The following is a 19,794-nucleotide window of genomic DNA, read 5'->3' as shown; positions in this document are numbered from 1 at the left end:
CTTTGCTCACCAAAGCTGATATTTAAGGCATTCACAGTCATCTGCAGGCAACCCCTCCTGCTAATCATGATGACCTTTCTGGAAATTTATAGGATGTTTGCTTGATGCCTGTGGTTTTCTTTGCAACCATGAGCTACTTTGTACATCCACTGAGCAGGCTGCTGTTCCTGAAATCCAGCCTCCAATGCTGGCACGGGGAGATGTGCACTGCAGAGTTCTGCAGGCTGCAAAGCACTGATGGGAGCAGGGATGTGACTTCTTAAAAATTTAAGTGCAAACGCATTTGGACTCCACGTTGATTAGTGTCAGGTCTAAAAGACACTCAGGAATCTGCTGGCAGAGGCTGCAGTGATTTGAAGCTCAGCTGAAACCCAGTTTGCAAAGAGTGGAACTGGCTTTACAGTTATCTAACCCTTTCTTTCCCAGAAAAAAAAAAAAAAAAAAAAAAAAAAAAGCTTTTACAGAAGAGAATCAATGCAGAGATAAAACTTTGGTACATATAATCAGGGAACCCAGGAACGAGGTGGGAGAGGGTAGGGTTATGGGTGGCGATGTGGACATGATGGGAATGTAAAGAGGATCAAAACTGCTGGCTGTGATGGGAGAAGGTATATGCCTACATGCCCCCTTGTACTCAATGCCCTTTTCCACATCCTGAGCACGTCTTTCACCCTAATTCCTTCCTGACCATACCAGTTTGGTCTTTGATCAATAAGATGCGCATCTCAGAGGGCCTGAGTTATTTTTGGTTTCCATCCCAACGTTAGTTGCTGAGAAGCTGGGTTGTTTACACTTATGCAGAGGATCTGAGTGCTTGCCTTGTGGGTTCGTTTTAAGACCATGGAAGCAGTCTGAGTTTGGTAGAGGAAACCTTCACACAGGGGTGGGTGGAAGCTAGGGTGACTGCCTTTTATGTAAAGAGCTGAAATCCATCTCCAGACCCCTTCATCTCTCCTATGCTAAGTGCATGGCTCCCAGTCCTCATCTCCTTTCTTGGGGGAGAGGTTTAGAAACCACTACAAAGGCTTTTCTCAGCTCAGCATGGGCAATGCATAGGCAGAGGGAATTAGAAAAGGGGGGAACTAGAAAAGTTGTGTTGTCCTCCACTATGGGTCACACTGTCCTGATGTGGAGACACATCAGGCTGGGACATTTAACAGATGGGGACATCTCCAAACCTCATGGTGGCACAGGGCTGAACCTCCACCGGCACTGGGATCAGGGATGCTGCCTGGATTGTCGACCTTGCAAAGGGTTAATTAAAAAGAATTAAGAACAAATCCCAAATCTCTTCTTTTTCTCTCCCCTCCTCCTTTCCTTCCTTCCCCTTTTTTTTTTTTTTTCCAGGTGTTGTTGATGGCCACAGGAGGGAGCTCAAATCCAGACATGGGAGGATTGGCTTGATTTCTGATCCAGAGCCACTTAAACTCTCACTTTTCCTCTAAGCTGGTCCCTGTTATGTCCAGGATCTGGCACCTGCTTGACATTTACTTTGAGTTCCAGAGGACCAGAGACCTAGGATGAGGAGCATTGGATCTGCCCTGAACCTGCTTTTGGTATTGCCACTCTACTTTGTGTGGACCGTGGTCGCTCTGGACCTGGCACAAACTCCCTGCACCACTTTGGTCCAGGGGAAATTCTTTGGATATTTCTCCTCCTTTGCCGTCTTCCCATTGAACTCCTCACTCTGCTCTTGGATTATCCAGAACCCTGACCCTCGGAGATACACCTTGTACATGAAGATCCTCAAACCTACTGGCATATGTGACCACCAGCACATCCGCACCTACCAATTTGACTCCTTCCTGGAATCCACCCGCACCTACCTGGGCATGGAGAGCTTTGATGACGTGTTGAAGCTCTGTGATGGGTCGACCCGCTATGCTTTTCTCCAGTCTAACAAACAGTTCCTCCAGATGAAGCAGACTGCACCTCCAGGAGTAGAGAACGGACCGGTGCGGTGGAAACCCATCAAGGCTCAGGAGAGAGACTTCTCGGTGGAATACCTCGTGGTGGGCAACAGGAATCCTAGCAAAGCTGCATGCCAGATGCTCTGCAAGTGGCTGGATGCGTGCTTGGCCATCAGCAGCAGCTCCCACCCATGTGGCATTATGCAGACTCCGTGCTCTTGCTCAGGAGGGGAGATCCTAGATCAAGCCAGTGAGATCCTGGGGTTCCCGAAGAAGAAGGAAGATTGTTATAAGGATGGAATTTACTTAGAGAATTGCCTGAGCAGCCCCAAGGACAGCAGTGGAGTGGAGTTCCTGGGTGAGTGAAGGGCAGATGGGGGTGGATGGGGAGGAAAGGTTGGTTGGGTTCTCCCCTCTGTATCTCATACTGTTTCTACCATGTGTCTATTTGGTCCTGTAGATACCTGCTATGGAAAACTTCTTTGCTAGTTTATAGGAAGATGTAGCAGATCATAAGGTGGCTCTTCATGAGCTGTTAACCCTAAATGTGCCCCAGATAATTCCATTCCTTCTCAGGGCTCATTCCTCGAGAGAAGTGTTTTACTTCTGCATCCTCAGAGTGGAGAAGGGTAAGTCTAGTCTGAGGCCAAGCAGATTCCCAGTGCAATTAGAAGTGTCCTAGAAGAGGCAGAATCAAGTGACCTTCCAAGGTGGACAACACACAGCAGCCCTGTGGACTATTTAAATTAATGGGAAAACTTGATTTCCAAGTTAGGTTTGGTTGAGTGGCAGCAGCAGGCATGTTTGTGTTGTTCTCAGATTCACAGCTTTATTTTCGTTCTGGAGGTTTTCAACAAGAAAGCTCAACCACACTGCTTGCATGGGGCCATTCAGTGCCTTTGCTTGGGTCGATTCCTCAGGTATTTTGTCAGTGTTTTGTTCTCCTTGTGATGTTGAGTATGACAGAGACCATGAAAAGGATTGGGAAGGGTCATGAAAAAGGGTTGAGAATAAGGATGAGGTGCTTCTGAGATTTGATATTGCTGTGTTGCAGCTGCTGAGACATTTGGCAGTGTTCAGAGCAGGGAAATGCTCCTCGCAGTGATTTCCATGGGTGGTAAGTGCCATGCAAAGCAGAAGGGAACTGGATGGTCATAAAGCAGAGCTGCTATTTTGGTGCCTGTGTCATATCCGCTCTGCTGTGTTTCTTCTCTGCTCCCATCCCACCTGCCAGCAGGCAGCTTATGTAAAGCAGGGGCATGATGCTAAAAGGGAGTATGGGCAACGGGGAGGGCATTTTCCAATTCTTCGAAGTTCAAATCTGCACCTCAACAGCACCTCAGGGTTTTACCTCCTTCAGGTCTCAGACCAGAATGTCCTCTGTCACCTGCAGAAAGCTGGCATCCAGATGGGACAGGGCTTTGCAGGTCCTGCCTGGATTTTGCAGCCATCCCCAGCTGGGAGAATTTCTGTGCAGTTCTGCAGGTGGAAAGAGGCTAAATTTACTTGCAGTAGGCAGGGGGTTATCAGGCATGGGTCCAAGCTTTGCGGTGTGATTTTCTTGCAGATCGCAGCCCAGAGTTAGCTGAGAGATTAGGATATGATCAGGTATTAGTGCTTCCGTCAGTGTATTTTGAGGAGATTTTGTTTCTCACTGCTCTGCGAATCAATACGTGGAGGCACACAGCCGAGCCATAAATCCTACAAATGAGTTCTTCAGCTGTGCCTCTCACTCTGGCTATGAGCACACCGCAGTATTCACTCCCTGGATCTCAGATTTCTTTGCAGTGCCCTTTTCTCCTGTGTGAACAGCTCGCGAGGAGTACCACCACGTTGGCTGCCTCCTCGGAGTGATGTGAGCTCCATTAAGTCATGCGTCAGCCTTCGCATGTGCCAATTGGGTGTTTTTTTTGCATTCAACCCAAGCAACGCGACCTTTTCCATTGCAACCAAAGGTGAAATTTGAAAAAAGATTTCCAGAAAATCCCGAAGCAGTCAAGCTTAATATTGGCTTTTGTAAAGATCTCTCCTAGTCCAGCTTGAGTGCTTGAATGTCCCTAGAAAATAAATATGAAAGAGGCTCAAAGGTGGATATATCCAAATCCTTTTTGTGTGCTGAATATTTGTAGAGAGCATAGATAGTTTTTAATTTTTTTTAAATTTTTTTTTGCTGGCTGCTCACATCTGTTACGTATTGAAGGCACAGAATTAGCATTGTCGCTGGTGGGATGTCATCTACATGGAAACGAAGCTTGCAGGGCGCCTGGCCTCTCTGTGTGCTGCTCTGTCTGTCACTGTGTCTGGTTTGATTTTTGCAAAGGCTTGATCAGGAGGATGGAGGCGAGATCCAATTTGGACAGAGAGCCAGCGATCCCTGTGCAGCATTTTGTGGGTGGAATATTTTGACAGGGTTCCTGGTTTCTGAGTACTGCTGCTGATTATTGCTGTTATTGTTGTCCTGATTGTATTTACAACATTCTTTTTCTTTTTTTTTAAACAATATTTTTTGCTGCTGTTTCCTGAGTCATTTGTTGTTTTGGAACCTGTCTTGACACTTTTGTCTTAGAACAAGGGTGTATGTCTCTATTGCACTACCCTTGTCTGATGATTTTCAAAGCATGTATGGAATTGCCAAATACCCAGACACCATAAAACATGGAGCCTGTTTTTCCCCAGTGTGCCTGTTCTGTACCTGGGATCTTTCCAAAGCAAATGGATGCAAATTTATAAAGGATGCAATAAGATACTGTCTTAGAAGCAACTGCACTTTGGCTCACAGAGTATTTGGGATGAGATTCCTTTTGAAAATGCATATTCCTCATCCTGGGACATCTGTATAACAAAGAACAGAGAATACAGGCTGTGTGTTGGACTAGGAGATTCTCAAGAGCAGTTCAAGAATAGATCAGTTAGGCTGGACATTGGCTTTAGTGGCCAAAGAGCAGAGCTGGGAGATGCAATTTCTGCAATTGAGCAAGTCACAGATCTTCTAACCATGGATAGGGAGTGAGCATGGAGTTTATGGCTGACCCTGGCCATTGCATTTACAGGTAGATTTCTCTGAAAGCAATGCCTGCTATTTATTTCTATGCAACCTACAACAAATAGCACAACACCACTCTTTGATAGGGCAAATTGTCAGCTACAAAACAACATTTTTTTAACAGACACCATTAGTTATGCATTTTCACAAGTGATGAACAAATGATGCACTAGTAAGAATTCATACCAGCAGAGGTGACCCAGTGTCTCTGTCTCCACTTCTGAAATGCACCACCCACCACCTCACTGTGCTGACACCCACTGTTTGGTCTCCATAAACATTCAGCAAGCATCGTTGAATGTCAGTAGGTGCAATTTCTTTTTTTTTTTTTTTTTTTGCAGAGGAATTCAGTTCCACACGTTTGTTTTATATGCATTTCCATGTCAGAATACTGATGGGAAGGTTCAACTCTCTATTGCCATACCATCAGCATCCACCTCTGTTGTCACAGTAAAATAGGAGGCATTATTTTTGGGGCAGCCCTCATACTTGGCACATAGAAATGCTTGTGGACAATTATTGCCCATGTAATTTAATGAAGTAAAGATTTTTGGGCAGCATCAACTCTCTCTTAGTTGATTCAGGCAGCGTAGGAATAACACAGAGATTGTTTGTGGGTCTTAATGTTCAGAGGTAAAATCTTTGGAAAAGAAAGTTGGCATTATTAGGAGTCACTCACATGCAGGTTAGAGATACAGGCCCTCTGGGTCTGCAGATGGGCATGCCTCCTAAAACACTGGACTAGAAAATCTGGAAATCCTGGTGGCCCTTCCAGGTGTAAGCTAGTTTTAATGAAAAAAGGGCTGGACTTTAAATGGGACAATGATGTGACACTGTAATGAGAGGTTAAATGTGTGCTTAAGTGCTGTGCTGAGTTAGGTACTTAATGGATGTCTAATTAGTCCTGTCTCATTGTAATCTGTTCCTGGAAGGCCACTGCAATGCTGTCACATTGTGATAACCCAGAGAGATAACCATCAAGTGCCGGTCCTGCTGCTTTGCACATCCCCACTTCTCAGAGGGATTGATGATGCGGACTGCAGAACAAAGTTAATCGTGTGCAATGGTAAAATAGATGGCTCCAGGGCTGGAGGGATTTTTATGATGAACAAAGCTGATCAGTTCCATGTCTTAGCCAGAGAATTTTGCCAATTCATTCCAGCAGAGAAGTTGAAACTGAGGTTGAAATGGACCTGCTCAGTTCTCAAAACAACCAACCAACCAACCAAAAAAAAACCCAACAGTGAATCAGGATATAACTAGTTTGAAGTGCTGGGGGTTTTCCTGCCTTTGGTGATAAACTTTTCCGTTGCTTTTCTGTTCCCTTTGCTTTCAGCAGGTGCAGACTCTCCTTTCTCTTGAATGCTCAATTGCTTCATGGTGTTTTTTATGATGTTTCACTTTTTCAGCCCTGAGATGTTTTTCTTCCTTTGCCTGCTAGATTAAGAATACATTTAGTGCCCATCCTCTACTGTTTGGAAAGGCATTTATAGACTCATGAACAAGTTACTTCTTAACCTCTGCTGCATTAAGTAGGCTGAGGTTCATAAATCTCTCTCTGTGGACACATCCTCCGAACCTCTAATTGTTATTTGGGGCTTTGCTTCATGCCTAAGCATAGGGCTGAGCTTCTGCATAGCATTGGTGTTCAAAGCATAGGATAGAACCAGCTGTCTTCCTCCCTGCTGCAGGAATCATGTTGTTTGGTGCAGCTGTTTCCCTTGAATCTCCCTCAGGGTAGGAAGAAGTCAATAAATCATTGCGCATGTTTGTGGTCAGCTGTGGTGACCATGAAAGCTTAGGAACTGATAAAGAGCTGTGAGTAATTGCCTAGGAGCAGGTTCTCAAGCTTCTCTATTGGCCTCTTTCTACACTATGGGCTCTATCCTCCCAGCAGGAGTACACCTGGTTCATTCCCCTGGGTTTGTAGAGAAAGGAATTTGGCTTTGTGATTGCCTCATTTTTGGATTTGCAGACAAAGTGGCAATGGGAGTTGAGTGCATTCAGTTTCGTTGTTTCTCTTTTCTCTTAGCATGAATTTACACGGTGATGGGTTGACCACTGGACTAGATTATATTAGTGGTCTTTTCCAATCTTAAAATTTCTATGATTCTACTTAAGGAAGGTGTGCTGCTTTCCATCTCCTCATTTCTCCATCTGAATTTGCCAGATGTCTGTTTTGCCCCAGTCTATACATCCTTGAGAGCAGAGTAAGACCATCAAATCATGGGGCAACAAAAGGCTGGCTTATACCATATAATTTTTTGTTGTTGTTGTTGTTATCTTATCATAGGATCATACAATCATTCATGTTGGTAGAGATCTTTAAAATTATCTAGTCCAACCCTTGACCCATCACTACCGTGCTCATTAAAATATATCCTTCAGTGCCACACCTCCATGTTTCTTGAAAACCTCCATGGTCGGTGATTCCACCACTTCGTTTAAAAACATTAAGGATTTCATCTGTCATCTTCCCAGTTAAAGCCCAAACCTCAGTAGTGATGAGCAAGAACTGACAACATTTCAGAGCTCCAGGAGGAGAAAGTTAAACAGTCTGTTGTCTTTCAAATGGGAGACCTTCCTTCTTTTATCTGCTGCAGGGGATTCCATTTGTACAGCTCCCATCGTGTGTGGTTATTGGGGTGATTTATGGGACAAGGCTAGCATGGGAAATTCCTTTTTGAGTGCTGGGAAAGGGCATTCCTGACTTGGTTTGCAAACTCAGATCTCAGATCTGCCTGGGAGATGGAGGGAAAAACTGAGAAAAATGAAGCTATCATTTCCATCGTGAACCCAACAGATTGTGCACATGATCACAATGCGGAAACATCAGCAATTACCATCAGAATGTGCTGTTGTTGTAGAAAAAAGACTAAGGGTGGAATTTACATCCAATTTCCAAGGGAATTTTACAGGCAGCTATTGCTATTATTGCTATGAGGGGACGTTATGAGGGGTAATGTAATGAGAATCAGCCCTGGTGAAAGGCCCAGCCTTTCAATTATGCATTTTTTCTTTTTCTTTCTTTTTTTTTTTTTTTTTCCCCAAAAACATTTATCACTGTTTAACATCCTCTCATATTTAGAATACATAGCAGCTGCCCCAAAATGTTCAGTATAGGAATATGGGGTGAAATTCAGTGCAGGGAAACACAGACATGAGATTCAAAATCATCACATCTGCAGTGCAACCTCACAGCCCTCACTGCTGAATATGAGACTGAGGATACTAATGGCTCAGAAGAGAGGATTCACAGAGCATTTCTGGCCCTTTTCACCACCTAGCCTGAACCTCTGATGTACTTAAATAAACAGAGCAGGCTGCAAAATGGGAAACATCATCCTTCCAAGAGAACTGGATCCACAGAGTTTTTCAGGTGACTGATCATGAGTTTCATTGGTGCTGAGCTGTCTGACTAGGCGGATTCTCTTCCTTAGGGAATAGGGCTCTTGAGTTTCTCCCACATTTCAGTGAAAGAGTGGTGTGGTTTCTTTCTTTCTTTCTTTCTTTCTTTCTTTCTTTCTTTCTTTCTTTCTTTCTTTCTTTCTTTCTTTCTTTCTGCCTGCCTGCCTGCCTGCCTGCCTGCCTGCCTGCCTCCGTGCCTCCCTTTCTTTCTCTCTTTCTCTCTTTCTCTCTTTCTCTCTTTCTCTCTTTCTCTCTTAAGATTTTTTTCAAGTTTTTACATAGGCAGATAGTGATAGGACAAGAGGAAATGGTTTAAAACTAAAAGAGGGGAGATTTACATTAGATGCTGGGGGAAAATTTTCACTGAGAGGGTGGTGAGGTGCCCAGAAAAGTTATGGATGCCCTTTCCCTTGAGGTGTTCAAGGCCAAGTTGAATGGGTCTCCAGGCAGCCTGACCTAGTGGCTAGAAACCCTGCCCATGGCAGAGGGATTGGAACTAGATGATCTTTGAAGTCCCTTCCAACCCAAGCCATTCTGTGATTCTATAATCTATGTTCTTATGATATCCATAGGTGCTGGTTCTGTCTCCTATGAGCCTGTCAACCTTCAAGGCAGCACTGAAGCAACCTTTAGCTAAATAAATTGGAAAACTGCTACTGGATTCTTAACAAGTATCACTTAGTGTGGCTCTGTGACACTTTAACCAAAGGAGGATTGAGCATCTGTGTGTCCCTGGTGTGGCTCTGCCAGTGTCATTTCCAGTTGCTGACTCTCCACTTGGTATGCCATCTCCTTGCACTTACTGCAGGCAGCAATCTGATATTGATATCTTACATTTCAGTATGTCGGCAGGATGAAGAAAAACAAGCTAAGAAGGGACATGCTTTAATGCATCATCAGAACTGCAGATCTGTTGAGTTTAAATATATGCCTTTTTGTTCCCTGGTTCTGGTTTTGATAGTGAGATAATTGGCACACAGCTCATTAAGCTGAATGCTCTCAATGGGCCTTGAGTGGTCTGTGCAGTCAAATGAGGAGTTACTGGCTTGGGATATTCCCAGTACTTGGAAGCAATAAGAAAGCAAAAGGATTTGGAGGGATGAAAACTGCAGCTCCATACTCCTGAACAAGCTGCCCTGGCTTTGTCCCATCTTCTTGCCACAGCTGTGCTTTTTCAGCATTGCTCTTATCAAACATGGTGATAATGAGTTGGGGTTGGACAAGTGGACAAGTTCTTAGTGGTCTTTTCCAACCTTAATGATTCCACAATTCTGTGATTCTAGGAAAGCAGGAAAAACAGCCAAGAACATAGGTACTTTCTTCATTTGATTTCACCAGTCCTACCACTGAATGTGGAGACTGAAGGACAGAGGTGCGAATTGTTGCTGACCAGTCTCTTTTCAAGACCCTGGGACTGATGCAGAATAATATCTACACAGAATTTCTGCTTCAGGATCTTCTGGAGACTGGAAGAAGACATGGGGAGTAATTGCTCTTCTCTGCCTCCCTATGACTCTTGCTCCCCCAGAGTAAACTGAGTGACACTATGCAGTGATCTCTATGCACTTTTATTTTTATTCCCAGTGGATGAAATTGCTTTCCAGTTTTGATGTCCCTTTCCCATAATTGAAGTCTGTTGGCTATTTTCTACCAAATTTGCTGTTGTGACTAAGATCTCAAACAAAATCCCATTGCTACTTCTTCCGTTGTGAGAACCGAGGATGTGGAGGACGCTGTGAAGTACTGTGATTCGTGTGCCATGAGAAAGACTGTGGTGCAAGTTCAGCTTATCTCTTGGAGACCTGCATGATGATCCAACCTAGAGCCCATATGGGGAAAGGAGCAGTTCTGTGGTTTTGTGTAGTGTTTCTTGGCTTTAAAATCAGTGCCATGAGGAACGACCAGGCTTAGAGACATGGATGATATACAAATGTAGCTATCTAATGGAAAAATAGTCCTGATGTAAGGAGATGTCAAGGGAGTGACAATCCTTTCCATGACAGTGGTGACAGTTCTGCTTTTGTTACCTATTAACCTGGGACTGGGAGTAAGCTCCCTGAAAGCAGTGGGTTAATGATCTCTGCTGAGCTGGACAAAGGAGATATCTGCACCAGATTCCCTGTTGCAGATGTGTGCTTGACAAGACACTGCTGTCCATATCCAGCAACAAAGCATTAACATGAATGGGTCAGGCCTGCTGTTTACAGGGGTATGTGATGATGTTTGACTTAGTGCATGATTTGACCCTGTCAAAAGAAGGATGCTATCAAGCATCAGGGTCAGCCAAGACCAACGAATGGTGCTATGACTTGAGATCAGTAATGTGAATAAAAGGAGTGCAAACAGAGAACAGCAGAGTAGCTTCTCAGACAGACATCTTGCTTACTGAAGGAAGTAGTCAGTGAAGAAGAAAAAATACAGAGACCAGGACAGTCTCCAGGTAACCATAGAAAGCTATTTAAAGAGATTGCATTTCATGCTTCTTTGCTTCTGGTCCATAGAGGAGCTTGGGAGACTGCTTTGGAGAGTTCAGCTGCTTGCCCCTGCAGACCCACTGCAGCTGAGGAACCATCAAGGAGAAGGGAAGACCTCAGGGGAGAGTCACAATGGATCCCACCAGCTGTCAGGGCAGATACGGCTTTTCTATCTCAGCAACTCTTGCATGCCACTCTACTCTGTTCCATTCCTGTCCCTCAGGCAGCTTGGTGGTGCCATGATTTGAACCTGTGTCATCACAGGAGCCACTGGCAAGTTTTCTGGGAGTTTTGCTTTGAGCTGATACCTTTCACTGGCTGCAAGATGGAGGAACAGAATAACTAAATTCTTTGTCTAGACTTTTGTGACTACAATCCATCTTATTGTCCACTCTACTTAATGCTCCAAATGTCCAAGACGGGAGGAAAAGGTGACATGCTGCCCTTTCTACTCTTAATATTGGAATAGTGAGTACTGGAAAGGATGAAGCCCAGTTTCCTGCCACATGAAGTCCAGTACTCCTCTACTGTGACAAGTCCAGCTGCTCTTGTTGCTGTTTGTATCCAAGACTTCTGTCTTCCACCACTACCTCCAGGTTTTTCCTGTTACCAGCACCTTTCTACTTCTCTTATTTGCTAGCTGGATAGTAGATAACATCTCTGGATCAATCCTGGCTTGACTGGTGGGTCAAAGAAATCATATAATTGCTATACTATTTTTCTGGTCATTTTTCATGTCATGTGATGGATGTTTGATGAGAAAGTGGTGGATGTACCACTGTGTGGCTGTGGAAGGGAGCGCGTCTATGAGTGGAAGACCTTTGAATGCAAGCCCAAGGTGTACACCTTTCCTCATGACAACAGGACTGCTTTGCAGCCTCTTTCCTGCTCTGCAATGCCAGAAGAAATATTAGGAAAAATTTCTTCTCAGAAATAGTGGTGAGGTATTGGAAGGCTGCCCAGTGAAGTGGTGGAATCATTATCCCTTGGAGGTTTTCAAGAAAAGGATGGATATGACATTGAGGGGATGTGGTGGTGGTTTGACAATTGGACTAGATGATCTTAATGATCTTTTTCAACCTTAATTATTCTACGATTCTATGATACTCTGAAGCAGTTGGTGTATAGGTTACAGCCCTGGGAAAACATCTGGGTCACAAGGCAGGAAGGAGTCATGGTCTCTGGAGTAGGGCTGAGTTGGGAAGGATGAGCAGGAAGCCTTGGGAGTAATGTACTACATAGTGCTGGAGGCTTGAAAAGCTTCTGGAAGATGTTTTGCTTTGGACCTTTTCTCTCTGGTTCTAAAGATAGCTTTTGGTGAGTAATGGCTGGAGAATGGTTGGCACACAAAGTGCACACAAAGTAGGAAAATAAAAGAAATGAAAATGTGATGGGGAAGAGCCAGAAGCAGCAGCTATAAAATATGACTGGTTTTCCATTGCTGAGAACATGCACTGACATGGGCAGAGAAGGGGGCAGCCAGCAAGCCTCTACCCATCTTCAAGGGTGTAATTGTGATCCCACGACATGCATAGAACTATGGCCTAATTGACCTCATATGAGACAAGTGCAAGATTTCCCCAATATCCTTGCTCTTGCTTGTCCCTTAACAAGATGAAATGTACACATCTGTGAGCACAGGCACAGTACATAGGGAGGTGCCTGGGTAGGTGCAGAGCAGCATAGGCATACAGATTCATGTGCATTTTCACTCACAAACATGCAGAGAATCAAACGGCTTAAATCGGCACATGGATGTACATGCACAGAGATTCACATGCTGGAAGAGATTTGTGACTTCACATGAATGTCCAAGTGTGTGTGCGTATGGAATCATGTCTGCATATGAGGGTGTAAATCCAGACAGGGAAGGCAGATATACACACACAGGCATAAATGTGCCTCCATGCACATGCATGAACGTGCTTGACCATAAACTGAGCAGATGGACACCCGTGTTCTGGAGTGAACACACACTCATGTGTGTGTTCACTCCAGAAAATGTGCAAATGGATGCCATATGTGCAGTTACATCAATTCCTACACAACCGTGCTCATCCACATGCCTTTATACAACTATTGACATGTCCTAGAGTTGAGATCTCCATAGTGGAATGCATGGAGACACGGGATGCGCTGCTTCCTGTTCTGAACCGTCCCATTGGGACCCACAGCATGTAAAATCAGTACTGGAACAAGGGGCTGACTCATGCTTCATTCTTTCCATGCCAGGAGGCAGTAATGGGAAGGAGGAACTGTGGGAAGGGCAACCTGGGACTAGTGTTTTGCCTTGCAGTTTGCTGAAAGCCCCCTGCAGAGTAATTGACTCACTATCCTGATCAACATCATGGTGCATTTGGAAGCTTGTTTTGTTTATAATTGAGAGATCCTTCCTAAGAGATGTACAGTTTCTGCTAACCCCTACAAGTGAGCTGATGATTTCCCCATTGTGGCTTGATAGCCTGGTGGGAGAGGATAACTTACATGGTTTGATGCTCAAGAGGGGAAAAGCAGATCCTGTTCTGGAATTGTTATAAGTGGAGAGAAATCTTAGTGGGAGAAATCTGGTGGCCATGCTACTTCCTCACAGGATAAATCAACAGACACAAGGACTTGCTTTGAAACTATCATTTTCCAGAGCTGTCCCCAAGCCCACGTCACTGGTGGGACATACTTCCCTCTCCCCTGTTCTCCTGTACAATAACACTGCTGTACGTGTCAGCCTTCTCTGCAAAAGAATCCTGATCTGCTCAAAGCCCAGTACAAACATAAGCGGTGGGTTGAAGTGGGAACGTCCTCAGGGACCACTACTTCTTTGTTAAAGCTCAAGTGGCACAAACCCACTTGACTTGTGGCTCTTCATCAGGAGAATCTACAACATCCCTCTTTGCAGTGTGGACATTGGAGGGATTTGGCTTTGGAGTTTTTAGTGGAGGTCTGAAGTTTTGGAGTCTCTTGGCCTCTCCTGAGCATCTGCTCTCCTGCGTTGCACATATCCCAAATCAGATGTTGTCATTTATGCACAAGCCCCATACAGAACATAAAGATTAATTTGGGTGTCTCCAAATGTGCACTGGTTTGCACATGCAGATATGTAACTATCGTATCACAGAATCATAGAATCGTTTGAGTTGGAAGGAATGGTGATCTCATCCAAATCCCTTGCAATGAATAGAGACACCTATAGCTAGGTCAGGTTAGTGAGTGCCCCGTCCAGCCTAAACTTGAGTGTCTCCAGTAATAGGGCATCCACCAAATCTCTGAGCAACCTGTTCCAGTGCCTTACCACCCTTATTGTAAAAAAAAAAAAATAATTTCCTTATATCCAGACCCAGGTTACTCAGCCTTTCCTTATATGGGAGATGCTCCAGGCCCTTCATTTCTTTGTGGCCCTCTGCTGGATTCCTTCTAGGAGATTCATCATTTTTGAACTGGGGAGCCCAGGACTGGACATACAGTCGATATTTGTGACTGTTCTAACTTCCAGGCTCATGGACTTGAGAAAGTCCCAGCTTTACAAGGCAACGTTGTCAAAAATGATAGCTTAATCCTCTTCGTGTTCTAATTAACACTCTACCCATCTTTCTTCACCCTCCATACTTTTCTCTGCCCTGCTCCTCCTGCTACAAATGAACATCTAACGTCAGCAGAAGAAAATACATTCTTCATGCAATTAAATAATTGAATACTCCTCTGGCAAAATGAACTATCACATGATTTTCTTGTGCTTTACTACATTTTTCCCTTTTTTTTTCCTTCTTCTTTCCTCTGGTGAGATAAGGCTTCCATTCTTGAAAGCTATTTTAAATATTCATGTTTTAATTAACAGACTTTATTGCATGAACTCTGTAAGATAATAAAAAGACTGCCTGAGGCACAACACATTTTTGTTGTTTGTTCTTGAAAGGGGACTAGGAAGTAAAAAGTAATACCTTTTCTCAACATACATTTAAAAGATACACAAGAATGACTGCCGTGGGTCATTTATCCAGTGGGCTCTCCATAAACCACTTGCCCCTGAACATCACATTGCAGTACATCTCTATAAATGTTGGGAAGTGTAAGTCATTGGGGATTCTTAGAGGACTGCCCCCTCTGAACATGCATCAGGGTTTGAAATGGGCAGAGCAGGGCAGTGAGTTGCATGTAGTGGATGTGCAGGCAGAAGTGGGAAGAGATCTGCAGCAATCTTGGATGATTCAGGGTTGTGAATATTTGGGGCTGAATGCAGTCTTTTGCTGAAACTGGAAACTGAATGCTTTGCTTTCAGTTTGGATGATTTTTATTTTTTTCAAAATAAAACAGAGGGAAGATTTTGACCAATGTCTCTCCCCAATATTTTTGAGATGAAAAACCCAAATATTGGCTCTACATTTCTGCACTGAGCTTTGCTTTGATTTAAGACAAATAATGTGACAGAATGCATGAATTTGTGAAACATCTGGTATTGCCAGTTATGTATTTTTGCCAGGAAAAAAAAGAAGAAAAATAATGTTACATGAAACTTCTTTCTATGTGGGTGTTTTCTTATGGTGCAGCAAGCTGAAATTAACTTTATATTCTGAGTATGTCATCTGTGCTGCATAACATGGGCTTCTGCATACAGATTAGCTGTGGTTTTGTGCTAGGAGGGATCTCAAGGATGCTTGGACCAGAGTCTCACAAGGAGGTTTGTGATGTTTTCCTAGATCTCTTCTACCTGTGCAGCCTGCTATAGGGAGCCTGCTTTGGCACGGAGGTTGGACTAGATGATCTCTAGAGGTTCCTTTCAGCCCCTACAATTCTATGATTCTGTGATAATCTTGAATAAACCAAGGCATTTAGAATCATCGAAACAGAGAACCATTAAGGTTGGAAAAGACACTAAGATCATCAAGTTCAACCATCTACCCACCACTGGCATACCCACTAAACCATGTTCCTTGCGTACCTTGTTCGTTTAACCTTTTACCCTTCTATTCTTTGCTTTTACTTACTTATTTTTCAGGAAAAGGGTTGTCTCTCATAGATTGATTCCTTGCATCCAGGCTGGTTGGCAGCTTGAAAGAGAGGAGCTATACAGTATTAAATGAGGCTGTTCTGTTGTGCAGAGGAGACACCTTTAATCACCTCATGTAGGTTTTCAGTGCTTTAATGATAAACTGAATTGTGCCCTGGGAAAGTCTCTATCACATGGATTATTCCATTTGTTTTCTGCCTTGTACTGAGTGTTTTTCGTCTTAATTCAAGAAAAGGCCAGAGTTCAGCAGCAGCTGCCAAGGAACAAAGATGGGGTCATTCTCCTGAGTTAGGTGGAAGGTCTCTGGATTTGCACCACAATGAACAATCACATGTGTAGGTCAGACTTTATTAAGACCATCTGGTAGAGATGTCTCCATTCTATCTTTTGAAGGCACTGTCACCTTTGTGATGCTTCACATATGGATGTTAAAATGCTGGACTGTTCTCACTTTATGCTGTCCAGACTTGTCTGGAGCATCTGCTACTTCTCTTTGGCACGAGCACCAGTTAAGCAAGTTAAGGTCATAATCCAATAAAAGATCCATACTCCTTGTCAGAAAAACTGGACAGGGTTCAATGAAGTCTATAGACCATCAAACAACTGGGAAGACCAGTTAGAGAAATGGGTCTATATGAAATTTCTTGTTCATTTCTTACAGAACTTTGTTAATGGCAGCATAAGAGTAAAGAAATCCCAGATTTGGGCAGATTATGGAAAGACACGAACTCATTTACCCCCACATATTGCTTAGAGTGTGCCATTGCCATTTTAATGGTTGTCAGTTGTGCCATGGGAAGTTCAGATTGGATATTAGGAGAAATTTCTTCTTCAGAAAGGATGGTAATGCATTGGTGCAGACTGTCCTGGGAGGTGGTGGAGTTACCGTCCCTTTGAGGTGTTCAAGAAAAGGGTAGATATGGCACTTAGGGACATGGTTTAGTGGACGTGATAGTGATAGGTTGATGATTGAACTAGATGGTCTTAGAGGTCTTTTCCAACCTTAATGATTCTATGATTCTATTGTTGCATCATAGATGAGAAAACTCAGTTTGATCATATTTCTCGTTATTATGTCTAGGACACTTGGCTTCAATAGAGGTTATACTGACCTCTTTAAACCATAAGCCTTGACAGGGTAAACACAGTGTTTCATCCCATCTCAAAATAGACATCAGAATAATGCAGTCAGTATCTTCAGAGAAGGAACCAGCTTACAGATCTCAGTCCACCAGCTCATATTACGAGTCCACTGCTCTCACATCCAACAGTGTAAGAAGAGAGTCTGAATCAGGCAGCACTGTAGTCTTCTATCTCATCTGCTTTGTACTGAGATGAGTAGATATGACCCATTTGTTCTTGGTTTTTGCAGATGTACAAGGTGTAGATAACACACTTCTAATACCTCTAATACTATGAGGTCTGCATTCTTGGCAGAAGGATTGCCCTGAGGCCAAGGCTGAAAGTCATCTGGTTGCAGGCTATATTATTCAAGTCTTAAGTGGTATCTCCAATTGCTATTGGATTCTTGAGCCTCGCCTCCTCCATTCTTTCCTTCCACCCTCAGCTGTGCTGGCACAGCTGCATGTGCAGCCACTTGCAAAATTGGTTGCAGAGAGAGTCCAGCTTAAAAAAGGAATTAGAAATAACTGATTTTAATCACCTGTCAGAAAAGTGACATGACACAGTGTCTTCTGGCACAGTCTGCTTTGAGGTTTAGTTACGCTGAATGCAATACCCCACCTTTTGGCTCTGCCCCTGTGAGTCACCCATCAATCCCTGTTGTTTGTATTTAGTGTAGATCCTGTTAATTGGCTCTTTGATTCCTCTAATTAAATGTAAATGAAGAGTGGATCATTAAACATGGATACAGGAGCCCTCTCTGAACAAAGCAGGTTGCAGACAGAGGAGGAAGCATAGGAAGCAGATTTTCCTTACTCCAAGTCTGTCCCCTCTTTTGGATTTCAATCCCAAAGGAACTTTGCTGCCCTTTTGCTGCTGAGGGCTTCCTACTGAGGCTGTGCATGGGATTCCCTGGTGTCAATCAAATGGGCTAAGGCCAGAAGAAGCAGTGAGGCAAACCTGGCTGCCTTCCTTTTGCTTTACAAGCTTGTGCATGCACTGATCCTGCAATTCCCTGTTAGGTTGCAAAGTCTCATCGGAGACTGCAAGTGAGTTTGCTGGGAGCCTCCTTGGAGCTACCTTCCCAAGTCAGATGTGATGGTTTTCAGGGTATCCTGCTGTCTGTTTTTGCCCTGGCAGCATCATACAGCCCAGGATGGAGGGAGGTTAAGTGTTGCCTTGCTGGAGCTTGTCACTAATGCCGTATGCTTGGCACTGCGATGATGCAGCCGTGCTGGATCTGTGGGCGACGGGAACAGATGCCATATGTTCCTCTAAAAGAAAACTCTCCCATTGCTCGGGGTGTAAAGAGATGTTTTCTTTCCTGCAGGCCTCAAATCTGTCCCTGGTGTGCTGCTCTTGGCCAGCTTAAGACATTAAAGGGGATTTTTTTTTTCCTTTGCATTGATAAGTGATGTGAAGTAGTGGATGCAGGGAGTGGATGATATGGGGATGTCTGGGATGCTTTTCTAGGCCCAAGTAGATATCCTTCAGGACAGTGAGTAATCTGGTTTCCAAACCTGCTTGGACCCCAGGGACTTTGAAGACCATAAGGCCCACTGTATCCTGAACTACATCAGAAGAAGGATGGCCAGCAGGGTGAGAGAGGTGATTGTCCCCCTCTGTTCCAGCCTCGTAAGACCCTATCTGAGGTATTGCATCCAGACTTGGGGCCCCAGATCAAGAATGATGCAGAGCTGTAGGAGAGGGCTACAAAGATGCTCAAAGGTCTGGAGCACCTCTCCTGTGAAGAAAGGTAGAGGGAGTTGAACTGGTTTAGCCTGGAGAAGAGAAGGCTCTAGGGAGACCTCATTGTGACCTTCCAGTACTTGAAGGAAGCATATAAGCAGAAGAGGAAGTGACTTTTTACATGGACAGATAGTGACAGGACAAAGGAGAATGGCTTTAAACTATAACAGAGTAGATTTAGGTTAGATGTTAGAAAGAAAATCTTTACTCGGAGAGTGGCGAAGTCCTGGAATAGGCCCAGAGAAATTGTGGATGCTCCATCTGTGGAGACATTCAAAGGCCAGGTTGGATGCAGCCCTGGGCAGCCTAATCTAATGGGTGACAACCCTCCCCATGGCAGGGGGGGTGTAACTACATTATCTCTAAGGTCCTTTCCATCCCAATCCATTCTATGATTTCACAATTCTATGACTCTATGGCATGAACTTAGCAAGTGGCCACGCAATCTCTGACCAGCTAGAAGGTCTTCACCTACTGGTGACCTGGGAGTAGCTGAGATCTGGAGGCCATTTAGAGATGGATCTCCAATTTTCTACCATTTGGAGGGCTCTAAGGAATTAATGCAGCTCCGAATGTGCAGGGAAAGGACAACTATGATGCTACTGCAGAGGCAGACTACAGTGAATAGAGCAGGATGGTTGGCAGTGGCTGCAAGAAGATGGAGCAATGAAGGAGCTGGAGGCTGCGCCTGTGTGTGAAAGCCAGGTCTGAGGGTGTATATTCATCACTGTGGTCACCCTGTGAAGCCTGGAGACAGCGGAAAGGTCCAAATCTCTACTGTGACCATATCAGGTCAATATGTTTGTGGGGTTTTGCTCTGGACTCCTGAACACCACATCTTAAAAATATGGTTAAACACAGTCAGGATACGAAAGCAATGAGTTTGTTACATGGAGTCAACAGAGCAGGAAAAAATTGCATACTCCTGAAAGGACACTGAACTTATGCAGTGTCACCTCCAGGTTCTCAGCATCCTCATGTCCTGTGTCACAACCCATAAGGTTTCTCAGACCCGAGGGTGAGCTCAGGTCATGGGGAAGGGACTGACTGGTTGGATTTCTTTTTCTCCAGGAGACAGGGTGAATAGGA

General features: G+C 44.2%; 1 protein-coding gene across 2 annotated transcripts in view; it reads left to right on the top strand.

Annotated features, from left to right (window-relative positions):
* Positions 1 to 19,794, top strand: part of ADGRB1 (adhesion G protein-coupled receptor B1) — a 277,331-nt gene that overhangs the window by 76,880 nt on the left and 180,657 nt on the right. For both annotated transcript variants that reach the window (XM_048938834.1, XM_048938835.1), the window contains exon 2: positions 1,348 to 2,268. In XM_048938834.1, coding sequence (XP_048794791.1) covers positions 1,521 to 2,268 — 748 coding nt within the window. In that variant the 5' untranslated portion in view covers positions 1,348 to 1,520. The remainder of the gene's footprint in view (positions 1 to 1,347; positions 2,269 to 19,794) is intronic.

Source organism: Lagopus muta, chromosome 3 (assembly GCF_023343835.1).
Source record: "Lagopus muta isolate bLagMut1 chromosome 3, bLagMut1 primary, whole genome shotgun sequence".
Taxonomy (NCBI): domain Eukaryota; kingdom Metazoa; phylum Chordata; class Aves; order Galliformes; family Phasianidae; genus Lagopus; species Lagopus muta.
Note: the sequence above shows the minus strand (reverse complement) of the source record. Positions and strands in the feature narration are given on the sequence as shown.